The 25,131-nt window shown below is 37.7% G+C and overlaps 1 protein-coding gene across 1 annotated transcript in view; it reads right to left on the bottom strand.

Annotated features, from left to right (window-relative positions):
• Nucleotides 1-550: 550 nt before the first annotated feature.
• The window catches only part of KCNMB2 (potassium calcium-activated channel subfamily M regulatory beta subunit 2), a 230,726-nt gene continuing 206,145 nt past the window's right edge, over nucleotides 551-25,131 (bottom strand). The window contains exons 3-5 of the mRNA XM_090277983.1: nucleotides 14,051-14,221; nucleotides 10,877-11,072; nucleotides 551-2,238 (exon numbers count right to left, since the gene is read on the bottom strand). Of these exons, the coding sequence (XP_090134109.1) occupies nucleotides 1,954-2,238; nucleotides 10,877-11,072; nucleotides 14,051-14,221 (652 nt within the window). The 3' untranslated portion in view covers nucleotides 551-1,953. The remainder of the gene's footprint in view (nucleotides 2,239-10,876; nucleotides 11,073-14,050; nucleotides 14,222-25,131) is intronic.

Below are 25,131 nucleotides of genomic sequence, written 5' to 3'. Positions count from 1 at the left end.
TCCTTCTTTAACAATGAGCAGTTAATTGTGTATACATTTAAATTATCATACTTGAAGGGGATGTTGCTTTATTGGAATTCAAGAAGGCATTGGTTAAATTCTTTTTGGTGTCATTATTTTGAGATTTCTATATTCTTATGACAGTTGGGAATTTTTAATTTAAAATCAGAGGAAAATGGCAAATAACTCATTTAAAATTTCACTTTCATATGTGTCACACTTAGATCACTTGAAAGGAGGCCCAAGAAACATTAAAGATTACAAATTTTGGCTTGATAGTCACAGAGGTTTCTCTGTCATCTTCAGAATTATGTTTTTAAGGTGAAGTAGGAATTGAAGTTTCCATTATATTTTCCAAATGTTCATTATATTGTCTGTATATGTTTGGGTGTTATAATCTCTTTAAATACCTTCAAAGATAGTGAATCATAGTGCTGTGTCAGCTTAGAAATACAAGAAGTATTCAAATCTTGTTGAAGCAGTGGATTTAAAAAAAAATTTAATTACACATTTGAAGTCCCGATTATACCCTAAGGATTTATTTGCTTATGAAAAGTAAACTATGAATTACAATATTGCAGAAAACTTTCACTTCATCAGATTAGTTTCACCATTTATTCCACAGATGTAATCTGTAAAATTGTGCAATACCTAGAAAACAACATTACAAAAAGGTATTTAAATATAGATGAGAAAGATAGCTGTTTGTCTTCTCCTTTTGATATTGATGTTAAATAAAAGATGGAATGTTTTGGTTTGAAACCAATCCCTCACTCCCCCCACCCCCTAACTACAATAAGTGGATGGCAATGTGAACAAAGGCTTTCTTTAAATGTGTTATTCAGTTCAAGTGTGTGTTAGGAAAAGAGATCTATTCTGTGTATAAAATCTAGCAACAAAAAAGGCAATTGAAAATAGAAAAATAAAACATGTAGAGGAGACAAATACTCTGTGCACACAGCTTTAAAATCCCAATAGGGAACACATGTTAGAAAGAGAGACTACACACTCACTAAACACAAATTCTCAAAGAGCAATATTCCAGCATGTTAATTTGCCACGATAGATTTACCCATTGCAATAAGTCTACTAGTCTTGGCCAGCAGGTAGGATCTGAGTTTTACCATCTAGCAGTTCAATTGAAATGGAATAAAGATTTTCACACCAGTATCTTAGTAACATAGACTTTCCTGGATGGTAATGGAGCATCTACTCAACATCCAGTCAGTTCACAGGTAACGAAACCCCTTGCAAGTGTTATCTCACACAGTAGCAGGGTCTTACATGGAAGGGGACTCTGTTCATTTCCTATTTAAATCACAGGAAAAAAACCATAGAATTGGTTAATGGAAACAGCTTTTTATGGAAATCAGTTAAAAAATCTAAAGTTATGAATAAAAAACTAATTAAAGGAAGATAGCTGGCTGGGTTTCCCCCGTCTTTACAGTTATATGGTAGAAAGAAATACAAGGAAAATGTGTTAACATCTTTTAGTTAGGAAATCTGGTTCCTTCACTTGCTATAGGGCTCAGTTTTGAGTAAGGAAAAAAAATGTTTTTGGCTGCAGCTTTAGTAAACAATGAATGATGAAAAATATTGCAGAAATGTCTTCAAGAGATCCAACAACTCAGAACACAGAACTTATCACATTAATATGGTCAAATTCCTCCACAAATCTTGGCAAATGAATAACTGAGCCCTATTTTGGCAGAATGAGAGAAGGAAGTACTAGTTCCAGCTCTGAAACAAGATTATGAAAACAACCAACACAACAGTTATTTCTTCTCCTGAATAATAAAGACATCATGTTTGCATATAGAACAGCTTTTACATTATTGCTCTACATATAAGAAACTCATAACAGACTGCACATTACAAACTTAAGGTTCTTTGGTGAAGAATGAAAGAAAACAGTATTTGAGCTTTAAGAAAAATAATCTCATCCATTTTGCTTTATCTATTGATCCGCTGGATCCTCTCACAGAGCAGGGAGAGGTACTGTGTGAGTTTCACCATGGCAACGATCACCACGCCACCAGCCATCATACATGTGGGCCAGAAGAGTGAATGGAACAGCACGTTGGAACTGTAGAGTTTGGTGAGGATGACACTCTTCTGGTTTCCCTCCGGGTCAGAGTAGCAGGAAAAGTGTTGGTACTTCCTGAAGTTTTCCATGACAACATTCACCAGAGACATGGATTCTTCAAAGTTTCTTCCACACTTAGGAATATAGGAGCACTGTGGAAAATGAGATAAATGGTCACCAGAAGAGACTGTGTGTGTGTTTCTGGTACTAGCAGGGGATGGGGTATTGAGGCCAACTTAATGATCTTTGAAACAATCATGACGGTTCTTCTTTTCACATCAGACTAGTGCCTCCAGAAACCCTAAGCACTCACACATTGATTAAAACAGTGCTTTTCATATCCTACCAAGATGTATTTTCATAGCTCATCCTTATAAGTTAAAATATTGGTTAAAATTGGATGATATGAATGAATTCTTTTTGCCATAGCTAAGCATAGTGGGTTTTAATCACTCCATATTAAACACACTTTTCCATAGACTTAGAATGTCAATCTTTCTGTCTTTTGTCTGTCCACAGCTGTCCATGTATTGCAACATCAAAAGCTACCAATTCTCTCAGGGAAAGTAATTTCTCTTTTCTCTTTGGCTTGGCTTAATTTATTTAGCCAAGTCACCTTCCTGCTATAGTAAAGTTATGCACTTTGGTGAGTTGCTGACAAAAAATATTGGAAAGTGTAGAAATATTGAACAAAGAGTTGTGATGAATGCTTCATGCCCAGTTAGCATAAAGTATTTTTTCCATAAACCTAAGAAAACTAAGACAGTACCAAATCAGTTTACTCTTCAACCAGCACTCATCTGAGAGCTTACATTATCTTTTCTTTGATCTTTCCACCTTTCCATCTTTCTTGCTATATTTCTTATACGTCTCTCCTTTCTGTCTTTCTACAGACCTATATACTTTGATTTCTTTCTTTGTATTTCTTTTCCTTCCCTGCATGGCCCCCTCCCCCTGCCCTACTTTATATATTCCCCTCTATTCCCTCCTTGTGTTCTCCTTTCTCCTCCCCCCTTCTCCCTCTTCTCTGAATATAGATAAGATTAATAAACTTTGTAGTTTAAAAAAATTATTCTTTATTGGATATATTTTTGAACACATTTTCCTAATTATAAAGCAGTCTCTAAGGAGATAAAATCTCTCTGACCCTCTTTCCTTGGTCGGTAAATGGACAGGGACAAAACTCATATAACAATAAATCTCACTTTTTAAAAAGTCAGGTAAAAGGAGATTTAAGTCACATTGCTGGGAGATGTATGGATCCTTGGTTAACTCTTTCTCCTCCCTATGGTAAGGTGTATCTCAATAGGAAAAAAAAATTCCTATCTCTTATTATACACATTATGAACAGATTTATCTGAATTAAATTGATTTGTGACAAGATTACTGCTAATCTTCAGTGTTTTAGTGTGATTTAGAAAACTATGCCCTCTCTTCAAAACTATTATTTTTTCTGTTGAAAAAATTGTCAAAATATTGATTTTATGAAAAAACAAAAACCCCACCAAAGTTTACTGCTGTTACCAGTTTATTAGTTGCTATTATAAATAGTCACATCTATGATGTTTACAGTGTGACTGACACTCCTGGGGGTGTGCGGTGCTCAACTTGCAGAACTGGGGCACAGCTGAGGAAAGCTGTGGGGGAGACTGAGGTACCCTGGCGGGGGCTTTGGGGCAGGATCCTGGAATTGTAGAACAATTTAGACTTGTAGACTTCACAGGAAGAAGCTATAAAATAAATGAGTTTTGCTAATGGTGTATGTTTGGGTCACCTTTCCCCCTGACTACTGTGGGTACACTGGCTCCTTGCTTTATTTTTTGTGCTGTAATCATCGGACTGTTTGACTATAAACAGCAGGAAAATTCTTTGATTAGCTCAGAATGGAGGATGCCCATGTTGGCTTTTATTGTAAACCAGGCTTAAAGCAATGTTTTCATAACAAGAGTTGTTGATACCTTCAGATTTAATTAGCTAAGAATAAATGTGAGTATGGCAGAGAGACAGTACTAGCACAACATTAAAGGTCTGAAAGTATCTCCAAGAGCACAATTTCTCAGTGAGTTATAACTTAGCCGGAAAACATGCCTATGGGTGCCAGGAAGCAAATTTTCTACTAGCTAGCTGCCTGTGTTCTGGATCAAAAGGATTTAAGGCATTAAGGGGATATGTTTTTTTTTTTTTTTTCCTTCTTCAATGCTACCCAGATCATTCCTTTAAAAATTTTTAAATGTTTTTTGAAGCAAAGTATTAAAAAGGAAAATCACAGACAAGCCATTTGTTGTAGAATTCAAACAGAGTCAATTTAGGTTACGAATGCATCAGGCTTCTATATATTTTTATGCCAAGACAGTTTATATTAGATTCCATGACTAAGAGTACTAAGTTATTGAAATGCTCTCAATAAAAATGGCATTCCATTAAGAATGGAAGCTTTTTATTTTCTTATGCTCTTGTGAATTGATGTAGCTTTAAATTTTTTTTTCAAGAAATGTTTGTCACCCAAGTGACAATAATTCTGACATGAGGTAAGATTCTTGCAAATAAAATGAGATATAAATTACCTTTCAGACCAGCTAGCAAGGCATGCTCCGTACATGATTGGACTTGGATCCTGAGGGCCAGTGGCACACACAGGAAGTTCAACTCCACATGGCTAATGGAGAAAAGACTCCTTTGCCTGTGTGTTTTTAGTTTTTAGAGCTTTTTGTTGCTGAACTTAATTCTTGTCTTCACTTGGAATATGATGGGATGGCATGGATTCTCAGCTGTTTACTAAAATATGCCATCAGAAGGATAAGTATATCATGGAATTTAGATTTTTCAGAGTTCTTATCTTTCCTTTCTCAAGAGAATGCTCTAATGTTTTTCTCTTTAAGGGATAACATGATGAGGTAAAGAAGCTTAGAATTTTAGTTTGGACCTCGTTAATGTCTGTGTGACTTAGGGGAAATTATTTCATTTTCTGAGCTCAGCTTCATTATTGCAAAGCCTAGATAATAGTAGTACCTAATAATTGGGATTTCTGCTGTAATTAAATGAGTTCATGTAAAGTATTTAGTACTATACTGTGCCTGGCACATTTTGAGCTCTTGATAAAATCTGGCTATTATTACTTTATAAGTAGAGGTTTAGTCAGAATTAAATGAGATAATTTTTATAAAGTTCTTAGCATGGTGCTGGGCACATAGTTCATAGTAGGCACTTACTAAATCTTTGGTCCCTGTTATTTCCCATCTGGATGTTCAACTTCACATTATTTTCTTCCCTTTTCCCCTTACCCTACCAATGCTGTGCAGAGAAACTCAATGAGAACAAGCTTTTCTTAGGATTCTGGTATCTCACTGTATCCAAGCTCAAAACTAAATAAGATCTAGAAAAGTGACTCAGAACCATCTGGAGACATTTTTAGTTGTCACAACTTGAGGGAACAGGATGCTAGGCATCTAATGGGTAGAATCAGGGGTGTTGCTAAACATCCTACAACATACAGGACAGGCCCCCATCCACCTTTACAGAAAGCAAATATTTATTCCATCCTGAATGTTAGTAGTGTTGGGGGTGATAAACCTTGTTCTAGATAGTCTCAGGACTTAGGGAACCCAGAAGGCTTCAGGATGGGTGACAAAATGGGGGGTAATAGTGAGTTTGGAGTTGGAAATAACTGGCTAATTTATAGAACTAATTCTCCACCCAAAATAGCTATTTTCCCCATTACAGTAATATATAAAATACCACATATATGGTATTATGCCACATACCAAAAAATGATTGTATTTTCTTGTTTTGCATCAAAATTTATTTTAAATTCACTCTCAAACCAGATGGGTATATTTAAAGAATCCCTGGTGGGTAGAAAGGTTTTAAACTCCCAAAGGAGATCAGCATTGAAGAATTTAACAATCATAAGTGAATTAATACTTAGCCACTGTTTATGATTCTAGTGACACCTGTCACCAGGTGAGGGAGCAGCCCTGGAGTCCACTTGCAGTTCCCAGAGACTGTTAGTCAGGCACCTGTGCCACAAAACCATGCCAGCTTATCAGCTTAAGCAGCTTTAGCTGTAATGTTGACAAGAGGCTGGGCACTGCCTTTAAAGGCTAAAGAAAAGGAACATATGAGAGAGTGTGAAAATTTAAAAATACAATCCTTTGGATATTTTCTACAAAGATGCAGACTGCTTGCTTGATTGATGTCCTTGGCCTCCTGTTGTCTCAAATCAAACATGGTCAGTAATGCCTTATGTATCCTAATAAAGCTACCATTTTTTGTAACTGTGGGGAAGGCTATTATTTTTGGTGAGCTTAGGGGAGGGTAACAAGACGGAGAGATCCACACAGAGAGCATTTTAATTTTTTTTCCCCAGTGATATCTTGAATATTTCTTATGCTGGATTAAAATCATGGCTGAATGGCTTTCTGACATGCAGAAAACTGTATTTTCAATGTATAGACTTCTGATTAAGGGCAGAGGACAGCTATCTAGAGGGTGAAACACTACCAGGACAAGAAGGTGAGCCAGTGTTTGCTGCCACCTTTCCCCTGGGAGCATCTGCTGATTCCAGAAGAGGGTTGAGGACCTTGAAGGCTGAAGGGTATTTTTAACCACCTTGCAGAGCTAGGGCCTATCAAGTGGGGTTCCTGATGACCCCCCCCCACCCTGCGTTCACTTTGTGTTGGGACTCTTAAGGGCTGCATCATAGGAGTAATGGCTAACCTGAAGTAAGCAGCTCCTCACAGGGACTTCAGTTGAGACTCGAATGTCTCAATTTATGAAGTCAGAATGAGGTGATCATGATGGCTAATACACCCAGGGGCCTGGCGAAAGCAAATGAAAATAAGTTTGGGAAAACAGGACATCATCCTAGGCTTAAATTTATTTTTATATTTAATTTTGTAAATATGATATATGAAACCTAATACAAATTAACCAGATATTACACAACGTGAAAAAAATAGGATAGAATAGGCACATAAGGGCTTCAGGTATTGAAGTCATCAAAATAAGCTTTAATGGCAATATTTTCGTGTTGAAGGATTTAAAAGACAAGAATTAGAATATTGTGGAAAACTAAAAATTATAAAATGAGACCCAATAGATGTTTTAGAAATGAAAATTATAGTAAGAGAAATTAAGAGCTCAAAGGATGGGTTTAAGAGTTGATTTTTATCAGAGCTGAGGAAAGAACTGCAATTTAAAAGACAGGTCGATGTCCAGAATGAAGCACAGAGAGATGAGAGAGAGAGAGAGAGAGAGAGAGAGAGAGAGAGAGAGAGAGAGAGAGAGAGAGAGAGAACAAAAAGAAGAATAAGGCACACAGGGAATACAATGATAAAACCTAATATACGGTCATTTTGGAATCCAGGGAGGAGAAATGAGAGCGGAGACAGTATTTGATGTGATAATAACAGAGAACTATCTAAATGTCACAAGGAACATCCAGGAAAAAGGAGAGAAGCCCTGGGAACACTACTCAGGCTAAATAAAAATAAATGTGCACTTTGGCACATAATGGCTAAACTGTAGGAAACTAAAGAAAATAATCTTTAAAATAGACCAAGATTACCTTCCAAGAAGCAGCAACTAGCTTAAAGCTGATTTCCAGATAGTAACAATGTTCACCAGAAGACAATGGGATGTTTTCAGTGTGTAGAAACAAATAACAACCAACTTAGAATTTTATACTCAGTGAACGAATTCTTCAAGAATGAAAATGAAATAAACTATTTTCAGACAAATAAAAACTGAGATAATTCTTTAGAACAGATATTACTTAATACTAATTAAAGAGTGTTTTTCAGGCAGTGGAAACATGACCTCAGATTGAAGACCAGAGATAAAGAAGGAAATGAAGAATAATGAAAATGGAAAATTAAGGGTACAAATGTAAATTAATACCTACTTAATAAAAAAACAATGTCTATATAAGCTTATGATATATATATATATATATATATATATATATATATAAACAATAATAATATTGTTGGGAAGGGAATAAATAGAGTCAAAATGTTTTATTGTTTGTGATTAGTCGAGATTTCAAGTTGTAACCTCTAAGCTAAACACTAAAATAATAGCAACAGAACAGAGGACTTCCAAGAAAATAAAAGGCAAAATGGGATTATAAAAATAATTGGGTAAGGAAAGAAAAGGGTGTTCTTTTCATAAATGGACTTGGGCAAGTGGATGTTCATATGAAGAAGAAGAAGAAGAAAAAAAAATCCCCAGAAACTTGACTGCTACATAAATATCAGTTTCAGGATGATTGTACTCTAAACGTCAAAAGAGAAACCACTTGCTTCTGGAAAATAATTTAGAAAAATGATGACCTCAGGGTACATAAAGACTTTAAACAGGATCAAAAAACAAAACAAAACAAAACAACAACAAAACAAACACCCGACCAAAAAAGATAACATTTGGCTGTATTCAAATTATAAAGTTCTTTCATTCAAAGACATCATTAAGATAGTGAGAAGGCCACATAATAGGAGAAGATATTTTCAAGACATGTAATCAATGGAAGTTCATATCTAGATTTAAAGAAGTCCTAAAATGAATATGCAGAAGAAATCCAATAGAGAAATGAACAGGGGCTTGCACAGACACTGTACAAAAGAGGATGTCCAAATGGCCAGTAAGTAAATGAAAATGCATTTGACAACAATAGTCATGAGAACCAAAGGAAATATTACCATATTAGCTAAAATTAAAACCGGAGATGATACCAAGTATTGGTGAGGATTTGTGGCAATAAGAACTCTCATACCCACAGGGTTGGTGAGAGTGTATATTGGTGAAAGCACTTTGGGAAACCGTTTGATATTATCTCCTAAACTAAGATAAGTATACTCTATGAACTAGATATTCCATTCCCAGGTTTATACCCAATAGAAATGTGCATGCCTGCACAGGAAGAGATATATATGAGACTATCTGTGGCAGAATTATTTGTAAGGGTGCCAAACTGTAACTTAAAATGTCCTCCAACAGTACAATGAGTAAACAAATTGGCATGTTCATACCATGGGAAATAATACATTAGTAAAAATGTCAAGAGAGTTGTTACATTTGGCAGGGGGCAGAGCCCATGGTTATTGGTAAGAGGAATGAAGGGTGATTTTGTGGTGCAGGAAATGTTTTACTTCTTCAGCCTCATAGTAGTTACATGTATGAACCTCTGTAATAAATGCATGAGCTGTATTCTTTCATTTCTTGCATGTTTGTATATGTGTGTTATAATTCACAGTAAAAAACAAGGTAATGGGGCAAATAAACCAAAAAATGACCTACTACCATGTTGACAGCAGACAAGATACTGGTCTTAAATTTTTAACTAAGACTTTCTATGGTAGGTCCGATTCCTGTTTATAGCCCTGTTAATGCATTTACAGGGCTGTAGTGATAAAATATCAAAACAAGGAAATGGAAATATGTCCCACTGTTTTGATACTTACTCAACTTTGGCCAATTTCCAATTCCACGAAGATCTGAGAGTTTTATAAGCATTTGTTGTTACAGATCAGCTTTGATTTAAAAATCTGACTTGAGGGAAGATCTTGAAAAACACACGCTTGGTGGGAGAGCTGAGGTTTATAGATTTGCAGCAATGGGTGAGGACTGGTATTGTTTGTAGCTATACCAAACAAAGGATGTCAGAGCAGATATTTTCAAAAGTCATTCTTTGAAATATTCATTATGTTGAGTCCTCAGAGACATTCGCAAGAATTTTTGTGAGTTATTGCAATGAAAGTGAAAGATGCAGTTCCTTACTTTGTGTCAATATATCACAAAATAAAGCCTATGTTGTAGGAACAAACTTCAAAGCTACTGCATTTTTCCAATACATACAATCTTTCAATCTATGTCACTTAAGTGTTAATAATTGTAATGAAAGATTTTTACAAGAAAAGCTAGAGTTCAAGAGGGCCGTATCTGGGTAAGGAGGGCCATTCATCCTATTGGAGCGGCATCAGGTTGTTTTGGCATATAAGAATACTCTGGTGTCGTCTGAATTGCTACTGTAAGTACAAAACTAAGTACATTTAACTTACAACTGATAATGTCAGGTTGGTTCTGCTGATACTTTACTGGTTATCCCAGACCCTGTAACTGCAATTTTATGTGCAGCTTGAGCACCTACCATGTGAACTTGAATATATCAGTCCTGGAAAATTCAGCATCTACGGACATAATACACATGGAGACAGACACACAGGTACACACGCTGTGATCATGGATTGACAGTCTCCCCTGTGCCAGACACTGCTCTGCTCAGCACCTTACATGCTCTACTCTAATTCTTATAGTGACCTTGAAAGATGGTCACTGTTTTTACCTTTGGAGAAAAGGAACCTCAGGCTCAGGCTCAGAGAAGTTAAGTTACATCCCCAGGATGTCAGAACTAAGTGACAATGACTGGAAAAGCAAAATACAGCTTTACCCCATGGCTCCCATGTGTATGACAAATAGGTGGATTTTTGGCTTGTACAGCTCGAAGCTGTACATTTGCTTTGAAAGACTCAGTCCACTGTGTATAAATAAGGATACAATGTTTACTCTTCTAAAAGGAAGTAAAGAGTAAATCTGCACTCCACAAAATGGGGGAATGACTTGTCCACAACTTGCACAGAAAATAAATGTTTCCCAGGCCAGAGTTAAATAGTGAGTTCTGTTTATAGATGAGGCAGGGCCTGCTTCCTGGTGGCATTTTCCTTTGAAATGCTGGCACAGGAGAACTTCAGAGAGAGATCAGTTGGGTGTGGGAGCTCTGCTGGGGTGACCTACCTTCTGATTGATTTTTATTGTCTCTTCGGTGTGGTACAGGAGAAGCTTTTCGCCCGAAGAAGTCAGGTTAACGTACACCTGGAGGCAGGGGTACTGAGAGAGTTTCCAGCAGTCTGGGCCACAGCTGAAGGAGCAATTAAATGTTTCCGTAATGGATGCGTTCAGCAAGGTGCATTGAGACTCTTCAGTCCACACGCTGCAGAGAGATGGGGAGAGTAAAACACAGGTCCAAAAAGCTAACAGCAAAGAAGGCATAAATAGAGGGGATCATTTGTCCATAGCCTGAAGAATCTTTTCCAAATATATAATACCTTTGAATAGAGCAGCTTTAGGCACACAGTAATACTAAACATAGACAAAATTTGCCTGGCACCTGAGAACTCTTTCAATGACTACAATTGGTTATAATATAATATTTTCAATGCTTGATTTGTTATTTTTTTCATTTCTCAAATTCATTGATAAGCATAAGGCACCTGACTATATCACAGCCCTCATTCACTCTGTACCCCTACCTTGTCAGCCACTTCCTGCCATGCCCCAGTCCTCACCTCTGCAGTGTCTTCCCAGTGTGTAGGCAGGGAAGGGATAAGGGAGAAGAGGAGGGGAGATGACAGAAGGGAGAGAGAAAGAGAGGGAGAGAAAGATCAATGTTTGGTTGCCTGGGGACCTGGCCTGCAACCCAGGCATGTGCCCTGACTCGGAATCAAACTGGCAACCCTTTGGTTTGCAGGCAAGTGCTCAATCCACTGAGCCACACCAGCCAGTGCAGGATATATTTCTTTAATATCTTTCTAATAAGGGAGAAAAGGTAGCTCCACACTTTGATTTTACCAAAAGCAATCACTTATGCATACCTCTTCATCCTAACTGGTGTTTTATACATATTATCCTCTCTTGCCTATAAATTGGGTATTAGTTCCCCGTAAAGGTTAGTGAACTGAGGGTCAGGAAAATTAAGTAACATGCAAGGACACAGAGCTAATAAGTGATGGAAACTATGATTCCACCTAAGCCAGGGTTTCTTTCTCCAAGGCCCAGGCTGGTTTCATGTTGCTGTGCTGCCTCCCATGAGCACAATGGTAAAAAGGACCTTCTATGCTGACTACTGGTTTCATGTTTGTGCCCTGGGGTCTCTCAGTTAGAAAGATTAAAGGAAAAAACAAACTTTCAGTTGCTTATTGACTAGCCTTTTATTAAAAAATATTTATAATTTTATGATCCAGGGTGGCATCTGTGATTAGGAAGTAACACACCAGCAGTCAATATTTTGCTTCTGGGTGTAAGCTGACTTCTGTATTGAACAGAAGATAACATGTTTTCTTTGCAGATTAATAACCTTTTCTTTTGCTGGACACATGTTGATAGGACCCACGTTCTCATGTCCAGTTTCATACCAGAGGCAGTATAATAGCCCTGATCCCCTCTGGTGTGGCAAATTGAATTTTCCTAGGACATGGGCAATTGGAGCTTGCTTATCCAAGGAGGGAAAAGTCTTAGATCGTTCTAAGCAGATGTGAGGATCTGAAAGTGGTTTTGGAATCAGTGAGCACTTGGGGCCTGAGTCATCAGCACCTCCTCTGAGATGGAGACAGCTGACGGCATCCGAGCGAGAGGCAGAGCAGAGCAGTCACAGACGAGAAAGACGATGCCTTGCTTTTAGCAAATTACTGTATTTCAGCTACAGTTTGCTTCTTAAGAGAAAGTATTAATTCAGGAGGAGAACTAAGTGCCACAAAGCGGCTTGATTCTCTTTTGGATCGAAACCTTGGTTTTTCATTTGAAAGGCTCTCATCTCTTTACACTGAACCACTGTGAGACTTTCCCTATTAGTTAGAGTAATGCTGGGCTCTCCCGTGCTCAAAGCATCCAATTTACAGGCAATGTTAGCTAGAGATGCTGTGGCTTCCTCAGGGGGGAATACGTATGAAATCTCAGTAATTTAATTGCCTCCCTATCTATTCAGTAAACCACGGGCAAACAGTAAAATGAAAAGGGTTCAAACCGTAATTTTTTTCAGGTTGGTGCATGGCAGCGTTTCTCAGCCTTGACAGCGTACTAGAATCACCTGGGGAAATTTAAAAACAAATGGTGACTGGTTTCCACTCCAGAGCTGTTGAATCTGACCTCTGGGGTGGTGATGGTGGGGACTGAGCACCAGTATTTAAAAAGTTTCTCAGGAAGTTTAAATGTGTAACTGAGAATGACTGATGTGTGGGGTGTTGCTGGAGAGGGATGGGGTAGAAAAGGAATGAGGGTGGAGAATGAACAGAGGTATTGAAGAAACAAGAACAGGGTCCCTGGAATTAGTGGGGTGTTTGTTTGAATTTTGACTCTGTCATATGGTAGAGCTGTGTGACATTGGGTAAATTGTTTCTATCTTGAGCCTCAGTTTTGCTGTTTTTATAATGAGTATATTAACATTTACCTTATAGAATAGTTGTGAAAATTAAACAAGTAATGCATGGAAAGTTCTTGGCACACAGAAGACAATGTAAAAATAGACATACTGTATTATTATTACTAGACACCCCTGGCTGGTTTGGCTCAGTGGATTGAGCATCGGCCTGCGAGCTAAGTGTCGCTGGTTCGATCTTCCAGTCAGGGCACATCAGAGAAGGAAAACTCTGACTCCAAAAAACCTCCGCTGCCTTGCGGCATACCTCTTCAGGGGAAAGGCTAAGGGAGTAAACCCCGACAGAAAATCCGGAGCCGGAGTCCCTAAGGCGGTTTGACGTTGTAGTCAACACCGGCAACTCCTGCAGCGCACCTGAAGCCAAGCTGTATTGACTCCGTCTTTCCCTTGGACCCTTCAGCTGCGAAGAGAGGGGGGGTCTGCTGCATGGGCAACAGCAGACCCTCCATATCACCCTGCCCAGGCTCTGTAGCTTCAGCTTCACTGGAGAGGACACTCCAGCGTCATCGCAAGATGTCGATTCAACACGGGAGGAGACAGATACCGTGTCACTCCCGAGTCGGACTGCACAGCCATTCTCGGCGGTGCAGATAGACTCTTAAGAAGCTACACCATCGTCTCTCGAGACGGACGGCAGCCGATGACGACGATTACTAGACAATATTATTGAAAAATAGTATGTGCCAGGTACTGCTCAAAGTTCTTATCAGGAAAGAAGGGGAGGGGGGAGAAGGAAGAGACAAGACAAGTGGTGTTACCTCTGCATGTATGAGCGCAGCAGTGTGATGCCCAGCAGGAAGTACATCATGATGGAGCACACCATCATGGTCAGTCCCAGGAGAATGGCCCGGTCCTCGCCTGCTTTCAGGGCTGTGACAGTTTTCCTTTTGTCCAGTAGGTCGTGGTCTCTGATTTTTTGGTAAATATTTCTGAGGTGGAAAATAATAGTCTTATATGAGGTTCATAGTTAATTAGCACACGCCTAGAGAGTGGGTAAGTCACTGCCTGTGCCTTCCCAGGCCAGGGAGGTCAAGAGGAGCACGCTCCAAAGCTGCCTGAGTGTAATTAGATCCCAGCATGTGCCTGTGCCCATTGCCTCTCAACACACACACACACACACACACACACACATACACACACACATACACACACCCGCAACCCTGAGCAGAAACAAGTAGCCCAAACCCTTCTCTTTTCTCATGGAACAAATGTATTATTTGACCATTTGCTGATAAAATAAATATAGTCTGATAAAAATCAATCTCAGGAGCATATTTAAAACACACTTAAAAACAAACAAACAAACAAACATGTCCTCCTTCCTTACTTGGGGACCCATGTCTACCTTTAAATACTGTTTCCTTCTCTCTAAACCTAAAGGAAAAAAAAAAAGCAATCCTCCCAACCATTAACATAATACTTTAGTTCGATTCCCAGTAAGGGCACATGACTAGGTTGCACGTCAGGTCCCCAGTTGGGGGTGCAAGTGAGAGGCAACCACACAGTGATGTTTCTCTCCCTCTCTTCTCCTTTCCCCTCTCTCAAAATAAATAAGTAAATAAACAAAACTAACAAATAAATAAATAAATTATTAAAAAAAAACAAACCCCCCCAAAAAACATAATACTTTAAGTTTGTTGCTTCTTCCATTTAACCCCCAGCTGATCATCACTGATCATTTTATATTCTCTGAATGCACAATGGAACATTAATTCAAATAAACGGCAACATGCATTGAGAATCTGTAACCTAAAAACTTATTTCCCCTTAATAGTGATAGACAAAAGTTTTTTTGTTTAACATTTTCCTCAAGCTTAGGGCTGCTTAGGCTTCTGTTGACTTAAGATTTATAAGCAATGCTAAGATGTGGAGTGGTGACTCAGCCTTCTTTTATTTGTAAACACTTGAGTGAGTTTAGAAAAATGTTAGTCAAATCAAGGTGAAACTCTAGAACTTTGGCTAGTTATTACTATTTTTATTTTTGTCATTTATTTTACAGCAGCAACATTGGGTATGAAAGGCAAAATATATATACACAAGAATAATTTCAGATTTTTCTTTAACAATTTTATCACTAGTCATTCTTGTTGCTTAAAAAGAAACCAGAGTAGAATTGAATATGGAACTTTGCAGGGGAGAGAAGAGATGTCTAGTATCTGAGCGGTCATGTGTATATTCAGTTGTGTGTATATGCATTTAACTTTGTGCTCCAGGACGGCCCTCCTGGTGTTTATCGTGAGCATCTATTCTGGGCTGGTTGTTAAATATTTTGGTTCCTGAGAGAGATGTGAGAATGTGTATATACTTAATATATTTCCAAAAGGTTTTAGGGTATAATATTTATTGACCTGTTTATTAGGTATAAAATTAACCGATTAGCTTGCTATTATTATTATTATATTAAAATTCTTTTTATGAGGTAGTTTATACAAATCTTACTGTTTCCTGGAGGAACAAGCCCATGGTGGGGGAAGAATCATAGAGAGGACTTTGCTCCTCATCTTTCCATGGCTGTGTTCTTCCTGGGTCCCCTCTGCCGACACTCACTTTGGCCGCTCATTATCCTCATTGCCAAAGCACTGAGAGACCCTCTCATTCATTGTTCTCAGGTTCCCAAGCCCACTGCCCCCAGGTAGCTGGCTACCTCCCACCCTTTAACAATCCCCATTTTCTTTGGAAAATGTAGGGTTTATATCAAAGCTCTTTAAACTTGACCCTTTATGAACTAGAATTAAAAAAAAAAGAAAAAGATCAGTGCCCATTAGCATCTAAAGCCCTTGAGCAGGCCGACTGCTGAAACAATAAGAGACAAGCTAAATCTGAGTGACTTCAAAGCCCTGCTGTAAAATAATGATCTGACATTACTTTGCTATTATTGTTTATCACAGTGTATTTACTTCTGATGGCTGCCATTGAGATTTGCATTTTCTGTAGATGGGAGCCAGCAAGGAGGGAGTGACAGTCTCACAGTTCCAGAGTATTAGGCTGTCAGACAGCATCGCTTATGTCAGTCTATACCCATAAAAGAGGTGCCCTGTAATCAGTCAGGAATGTCACTGGAACAAGAACATATAAAAATGACTCAAATGGGTAATTTACAAATCACAATTTGAAAATGGCTCATATGCTCTGGAATGTGTAGCGAAGCAGGAATATGATTGGTTTCCACACAGGCCAAACACATCTGGGAAATTAGGATATTACTCAGCCAGGCAAAAGTGGGCAAGTGGGGTGAAATTCATAAAATTCATCAATAAGTTATTACTGAATTAATGGATGCATTAAGAGATGAATGAATGATTTGGGAAAATGAAGAGTTCAGTTTAAACCAGAGACTTATTTTGAGTGCCAGTAACTTCTAGTTACTAGGGATATGGCCCCTAACCAGTAGGAAGGCAGACATAGAAAAAAAAAAAAAAAACAGCGTAACATAGTCAAGTCAATGATGTAGCTATTCACAGAGTGAGTATAGAAGAGGAGCAATTTCCTCATATTGAGAGAGCAGGACAGGGACAAGGATTGAGGTTACAGAAAACTTTCTCAAGCAGTAATGGCTTCAACAGAATCTTTAAAGTTGAATCAGAGTTAACCAGATGAGACAGGAGTCAAGAGTATTTCAGACAGGAGAAATTTCATGAGCAAAGGGATGAAGATTTGCAGCTGTACAGACTGTCAGAAACTACAGGCATTTCCTATTACTGGGATGACTATGGGATAGGGAAATGGGGCAGGTGTGTTGGGAAAGGTAGTAGGTCATGAAGGGCTTTGTAAGTCATTCTAAAGATCTTGGCCTTTATCATTGTAGTAAATGGGAATCTGTCAGAGTACCATGATCAGAATTGAGTTTCAGAATTACTCCAGTTGCAATGTGGAAATTAGCTTAAAAATGGAACAAGACTTAAATCAAAAAGAATTAGGAGATCGTTACTGTTGTGTTGGCAAAGGATGATGAGGACTGGATCTAACATCAGGGGAGGATAGATGGAGATAAAAGAATGGATGAAGAAAGATCTAGGAGATGAAACTTCAAGATGTGGTGATCAATAGAATATAAGGGATGATAAGGAAGCAAGAAAAATAATGTAGTTTATATTTATGCCCAAGTACTTGGCTTGGATGACTAGGGAAATAGTAGAGAGTTTTAAGGCAGGAAATCTTATTTCCCTAGTCATCAGGGCTCACAAGAGAGGACTTTTGCTGCCCTGGTAAGAAGTGAGAAGCTGCTGGTATATTTGTAAGATTCTTTCTCCCACAAACATAGTGTTCTGAGCTCAGGTGGAGAGGAATGACATCTGACTGGCGAGATGGCCAGAGCCTGACAGCCAGTGGCCAGATCTAGCTTTTGGGTGAGCCTGAAGATCACACTGCTCATATGTAGCACAATGTTTTATTCATCATTTGGCATTGCCTTTGTGCAGGTCTGGTGTGCTTTGGCCTTCTTATCTCCAGGTGGTAAGTTTCAGTTGGGAGAGGGAGCGTCCACAACCTGAGACTAAGTGGATAAGTGAGGTGGTCCCTCCCATCTCTCGTTACCCTCAATGCTAGGGAGGAGTACAATGGTATATATTAGGCCTCACACCTAAACATCATCCTTCATACTGGGAAGCCTTGTATTTGGGAGTTACTGTGCTACTGTTAATGAAGCTAGTATTTGATCTCCCTTTGGCTCTTTGTATATGAATCTTCTTAAAAGAGAGTTTGGGAGAAATAAGGGAATGAAGGCCAGTATGGGTCACTAAGGTTGAGATCTCAGGAGGAAGAATGAAGCTGAAGCATGACTACACATTCAGTTTTGAATATGAGGGATGTACAACAGTAGGTATAAAGCAGGAAATTGGATTTATAAGTTTGAAGCAGATCTAGTTGGTGTGTGCTGGCAAAGCAGTATGTTTAAACTCTGAAGGAGCAGTGTGAGCTTCATGGTTTCGGGTGAACCATAAATCAGCATGGTGGATACAAATCAACATTTATACATGTTGACGATAACAACTAGAAGATATGTACAGTCTTTTCTACATATACAGAGGACATTTTATTTAAATCCTTTTACAGCATGTGAGTTATAGATAAATCTACAAGGCAAACCCAAGTAGAACAGAATACTTTGCATAAAAAAGATTTTTAATTGTTCAATAAAGATATTTTTTTTCTCCCTAGCAAAAATCAACATAATAACATTTTATTTCAAGCACCATATTTAGATAGTTTCTTAAACTTTGATATTAGGCCTATAGTTCATAAGCAAAATATTTATGAAGATATATATATATTGTCGGCAGCCGTCCGTCTCGAGAGACGATGGTGTAGCTTCTTAAGAGTCTATCTGCACCGCCGAGAATGGTTGTGCAGTCCAACTCAGGAGTGACACGGTATCTGTCTCCTCCCGTGTTGAATCGACATCTTGTGATGACGCTGGAGTGTCCTCTCCAGTGAAGCTGAATCTACAGAGCCTGGGCAGGGTGATATGGAGGGTCTGCTGTTGCCCATGCAGCAGACCCCCCCTCTCTTCGCAGCTGAAGGATCCAAGGGAATGACGGAGTCAATACAGCTTGGCTTCAGGTGCGCCGCAGGAGTTGCCGGTGTTGACTACAACGTCAAACCGCCTTAGGGACTCCAGCTCCGGATTTTCTGTCGGGGTTTACTCCCCTAGCCTTTCCCCTGAAGAGGTATGCCGCAAGGCAGCGGAGGTTTTTTGGAGTCAGAGTTTTCCTTCTCTGATATATATATATATATATATATTTATGAGGTCTGTACAGAAAAAGTCCAGCCATTGTTAATACAACGAGAATGGTTTGCATGACACTGATGTAACCTGGCAACCAAGGAGAGTGGACTGGAATGCACAGACATGAACAATGATAATTTCACTGTACTAGTCAGTGGGGGCAGTAGATGCCGTTGAGTGAGCGTATATACTGTGTGGCTGTCACATTCAAAATGAGTGAGTAGAGCAATAAATCTGCATAAAATTTTGCGTTAAGCTTAAACATTCCTTCATGGAAGCTATTGGAATTATTCAAAAGGCCGAAGCTATGGGCAACTGGTGATTGGCAGCTTTATTTTAACAATGTGCCCACTCATGTACCATGTCTTGTGCAGAGATTTTTTTGAGAAACATCAAATCACCCAGGTGACTCAGTCTCTCTACAAAACAGATTTGGCACCCTGTGACTTTTGGCTTTTCCCAAAACTAAAATCACCTTTGAAAGGGAAGAGATATCAGACTGTCAATGATATTCAGGAAAATATTATGGGGCAGCTGATGGTTATTAGGAGGACTGTGTGAGGTCCCCAGGTGCCAACTTTGAAGGGGACTGAGGCATCATTGACCTATGTACAATGTTTCTTCTATCTTGTATCTTCTTCAATAAATGTCTCCATTTTTCATATTACATGGCTGGATACCTTCTGGACAGACCTTGTACAAATATGGTTATGAAGAGTCAAATATGCAAAGTTTTTTCTCCTTGGCCTTCATTCATTTAAATTCAGATTCCCTTGTTATTTAGTCTGCAGGAGAAAAGTATTCAGGTTAATGCAGGGTAAAGGTCATTTATTAATTCATTTGTATATTCATTTGTCAATGTTTTTTAAAGTCTTCATAAGATGAAACACATTGTGCTAAGTTCTGGAGATACAAAGTGAATCAGACATCTCCTGAGGGAGCTGGGTGAGATACAAGTATTTAAGTGCATTGCAATGAGACTGATTTGACAGGAGAACAAGAGGAAAGCAAGTTAATATGCTGGAGGGGTGGATTTGCGGAAGGATCAGTTACTGAATGGCTAATGCACCAAGATGGGCCAATCACCAATTTATTGAATGATCACTTTGCTAAATTAATAACTTGCCCACTTTAACACATTTACAGATTTAATAAAGATGTATTTTAAGGTGTATTGTTTTAATTATAGTAAATGAATATGAATATATTTTTCTTATATATATTTTGAGACTATTCTTTAAAAATAAGTTCAATTATAAAGTATATTCTTCTTACAAATATATATTTTTAGCAGTATTTTAAAGCTCTGTTTGATTTAAAAAAAAATCTAAGTTTCCTAGGGAGACTTAGTCTCATAAATATATTCTTATGAATATATTCATAGCTATAGCTTTCTTGAATATATGTCTGAATATATTTTTCTAATAGATGTAACAAAAGTTTAGCATTTCATATGGAAGTCTTTCAGTTTATATTGTTCTTTTTCAAATCCTTTTTCAAATCATTTGCTGTTTTGCTAACATTTCAGCATTGCTGATATCCTTGTGGCAAATTATACATTATGAGGAACAGAGAGAGCAATAGGGCATGGCGGTAGCAGGGAGTAGGGAGGGAAAACCTGGGACAGGTAAAAGGGAAGACTAGAGGCAGAGGGTGTTGGGGACAAAGGGAGGGAAAGATGAAGGGGCAGGTGGATGCAGAAACTGAGACAGAGGGGGAGAGTCTGAAGGCCCCAAATCCAGGTCTCCTGCAACCTTTTTGGTCGCTGCTAACCCATAAAACTGTGTGGGGTTACATTGAGCATGCAAAGCTTTTGGAAAATAACATACTTGATAAAATAATCAAATGATTGACTGATAAATGACTTTTTTTTTTTTTTTTTGGCATATTGGCTTCAGGCAAATTGGCTATCATTTTATTGGGCATTCCTTGAAGGGTTAATGGTAGATAAGTTGACCCAGGGCTATGATTATTATTAATTAGCGTGAAAGGTGGTTTAAGAAGCCTGCCAGTTGAAGGCCACAATAACTTGGTTTAAGCAAGGATGGTTCAGGTACTGTGACAGATTGAATTGAGTCTCCAATGAGTGAACAACTGGGAAGGGAAAGAGTATCCAAGCACAACGTGAGGAAATTGGGGTAGTTGAGTGTGGTTGGATTCCAGGATCTGGTGGGTGGGGGATGGCAGATAGTGAAGTGGTTGGATAGGCAGGGGCCAGAGATGAAAGATCTTGTGTGTCTTCTGAAGTTAGAGAAGCAATTGAAATAATTTAAGCAAGGAAGTGATACCATTAGATTGGTACTTTAGGAAGGTCACTCATGCTAGTGTGGTTGGTTGTTTAGAAAGCTTTACATTTGGACACAAATTGACTGATTCTGAAACTCTCCCAGCACTTCAGGTGTTAAAGAGGGGTTGGGAAAAAATGGGGGCAGGATGATGAAGATTTAGATCTAGGCATCATTTGTGTCCAGAAGTAAGAGTTGACGCTATGGGTTTAATGAGACTTTCTAGATAGTCAGAAAAACAAAAGACAGCTTGGGTACTAGAGCTCACAGAGGCCAAGAAGGGAGGTCAGCAAAGAGTGCTGAAGCTGTATGGAGGTGAGGAGACTCCTAGAAGATGTAGAAAAGAGAAATAGGAATGATGTGAGTAGAAGTGAAGAATTATGTATATCTGAAATTACTTGGCAGAGAGCACTTCAGAAACTTACACATACTACTTAACATACTGAATCTCTATATTTATGCCTCTCTGGCCCACTGAATATCGAGCTGCTCAAGAGCTACAGCCAGTCCACATTCATCTTTGTAAGCTCAGTCTCTTGCATTTATTAGGCTCACAAATTATGTTCCTTCTATGTGGGTTAGAAATGGCTGCACATATGCTTATGTTGTGCAATAGCCAGCACTGGGGGGCTAAATGGTTACTGAAACCAAATAAATCAGAGAACCATGGCTGAAAAAGGCCCCTGGCTTCTGTCTTCCTATCAGTGAACTCTGCTACCAATAAAGTTAGCCTTCCTTTTAGGAAAACTTGGGAGATTTTCAGGCACTAAGAGCTCTAATTTCTAGACTTCAAGGAAAAGTGCCTTCTGTTAGATCCTGTGAGGATGGATCTGTGGGGCAATGAATTGCTAAGTGCCAGCTGAGCTGAAATGAGCAGACTTGCTATGTAGTTCTGCCCCAGGAACACTCAACCTGTTATCCCATATGGCAGAGCTGGGAGTGGCCTTAAAACAGCCACTGGTCTGCCTTCTGTCCACCAAAGCCTTCCACATGTTTGAGATGTGCTTCTCATATGTATATCCTCGTCTTCTATTAATTTCAGATTTCAGTGTTTTTTCTTTTTTTGAGCTAGTAGGTATATATTTATATGGTCCAATGTGATCAGTATAATTGTTTTTCTGTTTTCGATCTTTTAAAGTGTCCTTTCCATTTGGAGGGAATGTGCTTTTGAGTTTGGGAACAAAGGACAGCCACACTTAATACTGTCATTAACATGAGGGGTTTTGTCCACAAACCTGATGTTATTAATTGCCAAGGAAGACTTGTAATACTATTTTATAAATAAGAGACTACGGGTGAGAGCAAAATGATGGAGACAAAAGTAGGAGTTAATTCTTTTTAGACCTGTCTTTAACTTACCAGATCACACAATTTCCAAATGGTATCTTAATTGCTAATTCTCATTTCCCCCCCTGATATATTAGCATATTAAATTTTATAAGTCTTTAGTGAAAAATATAAAAGAAAGTAGAAAATTATGTGAATTATTTAGATAAGTTAAGCTATTCTTATAACCTGAAGAATCTTTGAGGCTTATAACCTTTATATTGAGCATATTTTTTGGCTCTAGTGCACCAAAGGTAGAAAAAAATAACAAACAAAAAAATAGTGACTCTATATGGAAATAAAAATATAATTACAAAAACTCATGGGTCATAGAATAAAACATGATCAATTAGGATGTATTTAAAATGTAATGATAAGAAAAACACTATAGAGCAACTGGTGGCATGCAACCGAAACAATACACAAATAGAAATATATGATCTTAAATGCTTATATTAGATAAGAAGAAAGCCTGAAAATTAATGGGCTAAACATCCAACTTAGGGAGTTAAAATAAAGTGTAAAAAAGTAAATAAAAAACATGAGCAAAAATAAATAAAATAGAAGATAAATTATATTAGGAAATTAATAAATTCAAAGCTATTTTTCTAAAGATTAATGAAAAAGACAAGCCTCTGACAGGACTGATCAATAAAAAAAAAAAAAAAATAGAGAAGGCCCAAATAAATATCAGGAATTAAAAAGCCATAAGCACAGGTACAGAATAGATTAGAAAGATAATAGGGGATATTAAATATAACTATAGCAAGACATTTGAAAACTTTGATAAATAATTTAGTAAAATATATAGCAAATTCTTATAAACATATAACTAACTGAAATGGATTCAGAAGTAACTAGAAAATCAAAATAGTTCTAAATCATTAAACAATGGAGTCATAAATTTAAAATATCCTCATAATGGGAATATTAGGCTCTGATATTTATATGTGAGTTCTAACTATTTTATACAAATCATTCCAGAGGAGAGAATAATATGGAATGCAACCCAAACTACTTATGAAGTTAGCAAAATTTGGTACCAAACCAAGTCAGACAAAAAAGGAAAACTGCATAAACATAAATGTAAAATTTAAAAACCACATTAGTTCACCAAACCTAACAATATATAAAAGTGAAAATATGTCATGATCAGGTTAGGGTTATCCTAGGAATATAGTGTTGTCATTATTTGATTATCTATTAATATAATATATTACATAAACATTTGAAAAGGTTATTACCATAGGATAATGCAATAAATGTAGAAAAACATATTTGATAAAACTTAAAATCTATTCATGATAAAAATTATTACCAAATTAGAAATAGAAACATTCTTTCTGGTATAAATAGTATAGAGAAAATAGTTACAATACTAAAGTTTATACTTAATGGTGAAATGTTTAAAGAATCTACTTTATGAACAAGAACAAAGCCAAGATGTTTACTATTGCCTGTTTTATTCATGATTCACTAACTAGTATAATAAAGCAAGAAAAACAAATGAATGATATATTCATTCACTGATAAAGAAGAAACAAAAATGTATTATTCACCAATGATATAATTATGAAGAAAGTATAAAAGAACCTACAGGTAAATCATTAGAATTAATGACAAAATTTAGCATAGTTGAAACAAATTTTATATATCATTTGCCTTCCCATATACCAGTAAAAGTAGAAAATGTAATTTAAACATTAAAAAAAAGAAGGTACTTAGGAATAAATGTACCGGACATTTGTGCATATTCTTTAGAGAAGCTATTTGCACACAGTAAACAGACAAAGGGTTCACATAATGTTTTATAAAGAATTCTTACAGCCCTGGCTGTGTGGTTCAGTTGGTTGGAACATCACCCCATACACCAATAGGTTGTGGCTGTGGGTTTGATCCCAGTCAGGGCACATTCCTAGGTTATGGTTCAATCCCCAGTTGGGGAGTGTAGGAGAGGCAACTGAGATTTTAAAAAAATCTTTAAAAGAAAAGAATTCTTACAAATCAATAAGAAAATGACAAACAATCTAGTAGAAAAATGGGCCACATTCTTGAACAGGCACTTGGCAAAAATGAAGTAGAGAAATAGGTTCGATCTTATTACTAACCTGAGAAATGGGAATTGAAAGCACAATGCCCTCTGAATTGAGGAAAATTAAAAATATAAAAACTCTAGGCAAGGCTGTTGGACAGTAATACCCTATCCATATCTACAGCTGCTCTGGAAAGCAGTGGCATTACCTGGTAAAGTGGAAACTGCAAAATTTTTTTTTTAAGTATATTTTATTGATTACACTGTTACAGTTGTCCCAATTTCTTTTCCCTTTGCTCCCCTCCTCCCAGTAACCCCTTCCCTCCAGCAATCCCCCAGCCCTTAGTTCATGTCCATGGGTTGAGCATGTAAGTTCTTTGGCTTCATCCTTTCCTATATTGTTCTTAACTGCCCCCTATTTTGTACCAACCAGTTATGCTTCTTAATCCCTGCACCATTTCCCCATTTCTC

Source organism: Furipterus horrens, unplaced genomic scaffold (assembly GCF_987537825.1).
Source record: "Furipterus horrens unplaced genomic scaffold, mFurHor1.1.pri manual_scaffold_1, whole genome shotgun sequence".
NCBI lineage: Eukaryota > Metazoa > Chordata > Mammalia > Chiroptera > Furipteridae > Furipterus > Furipterus horrens.
This window is presented reverse-complemented; position numbering and strand designations above follow the sequence as displayed.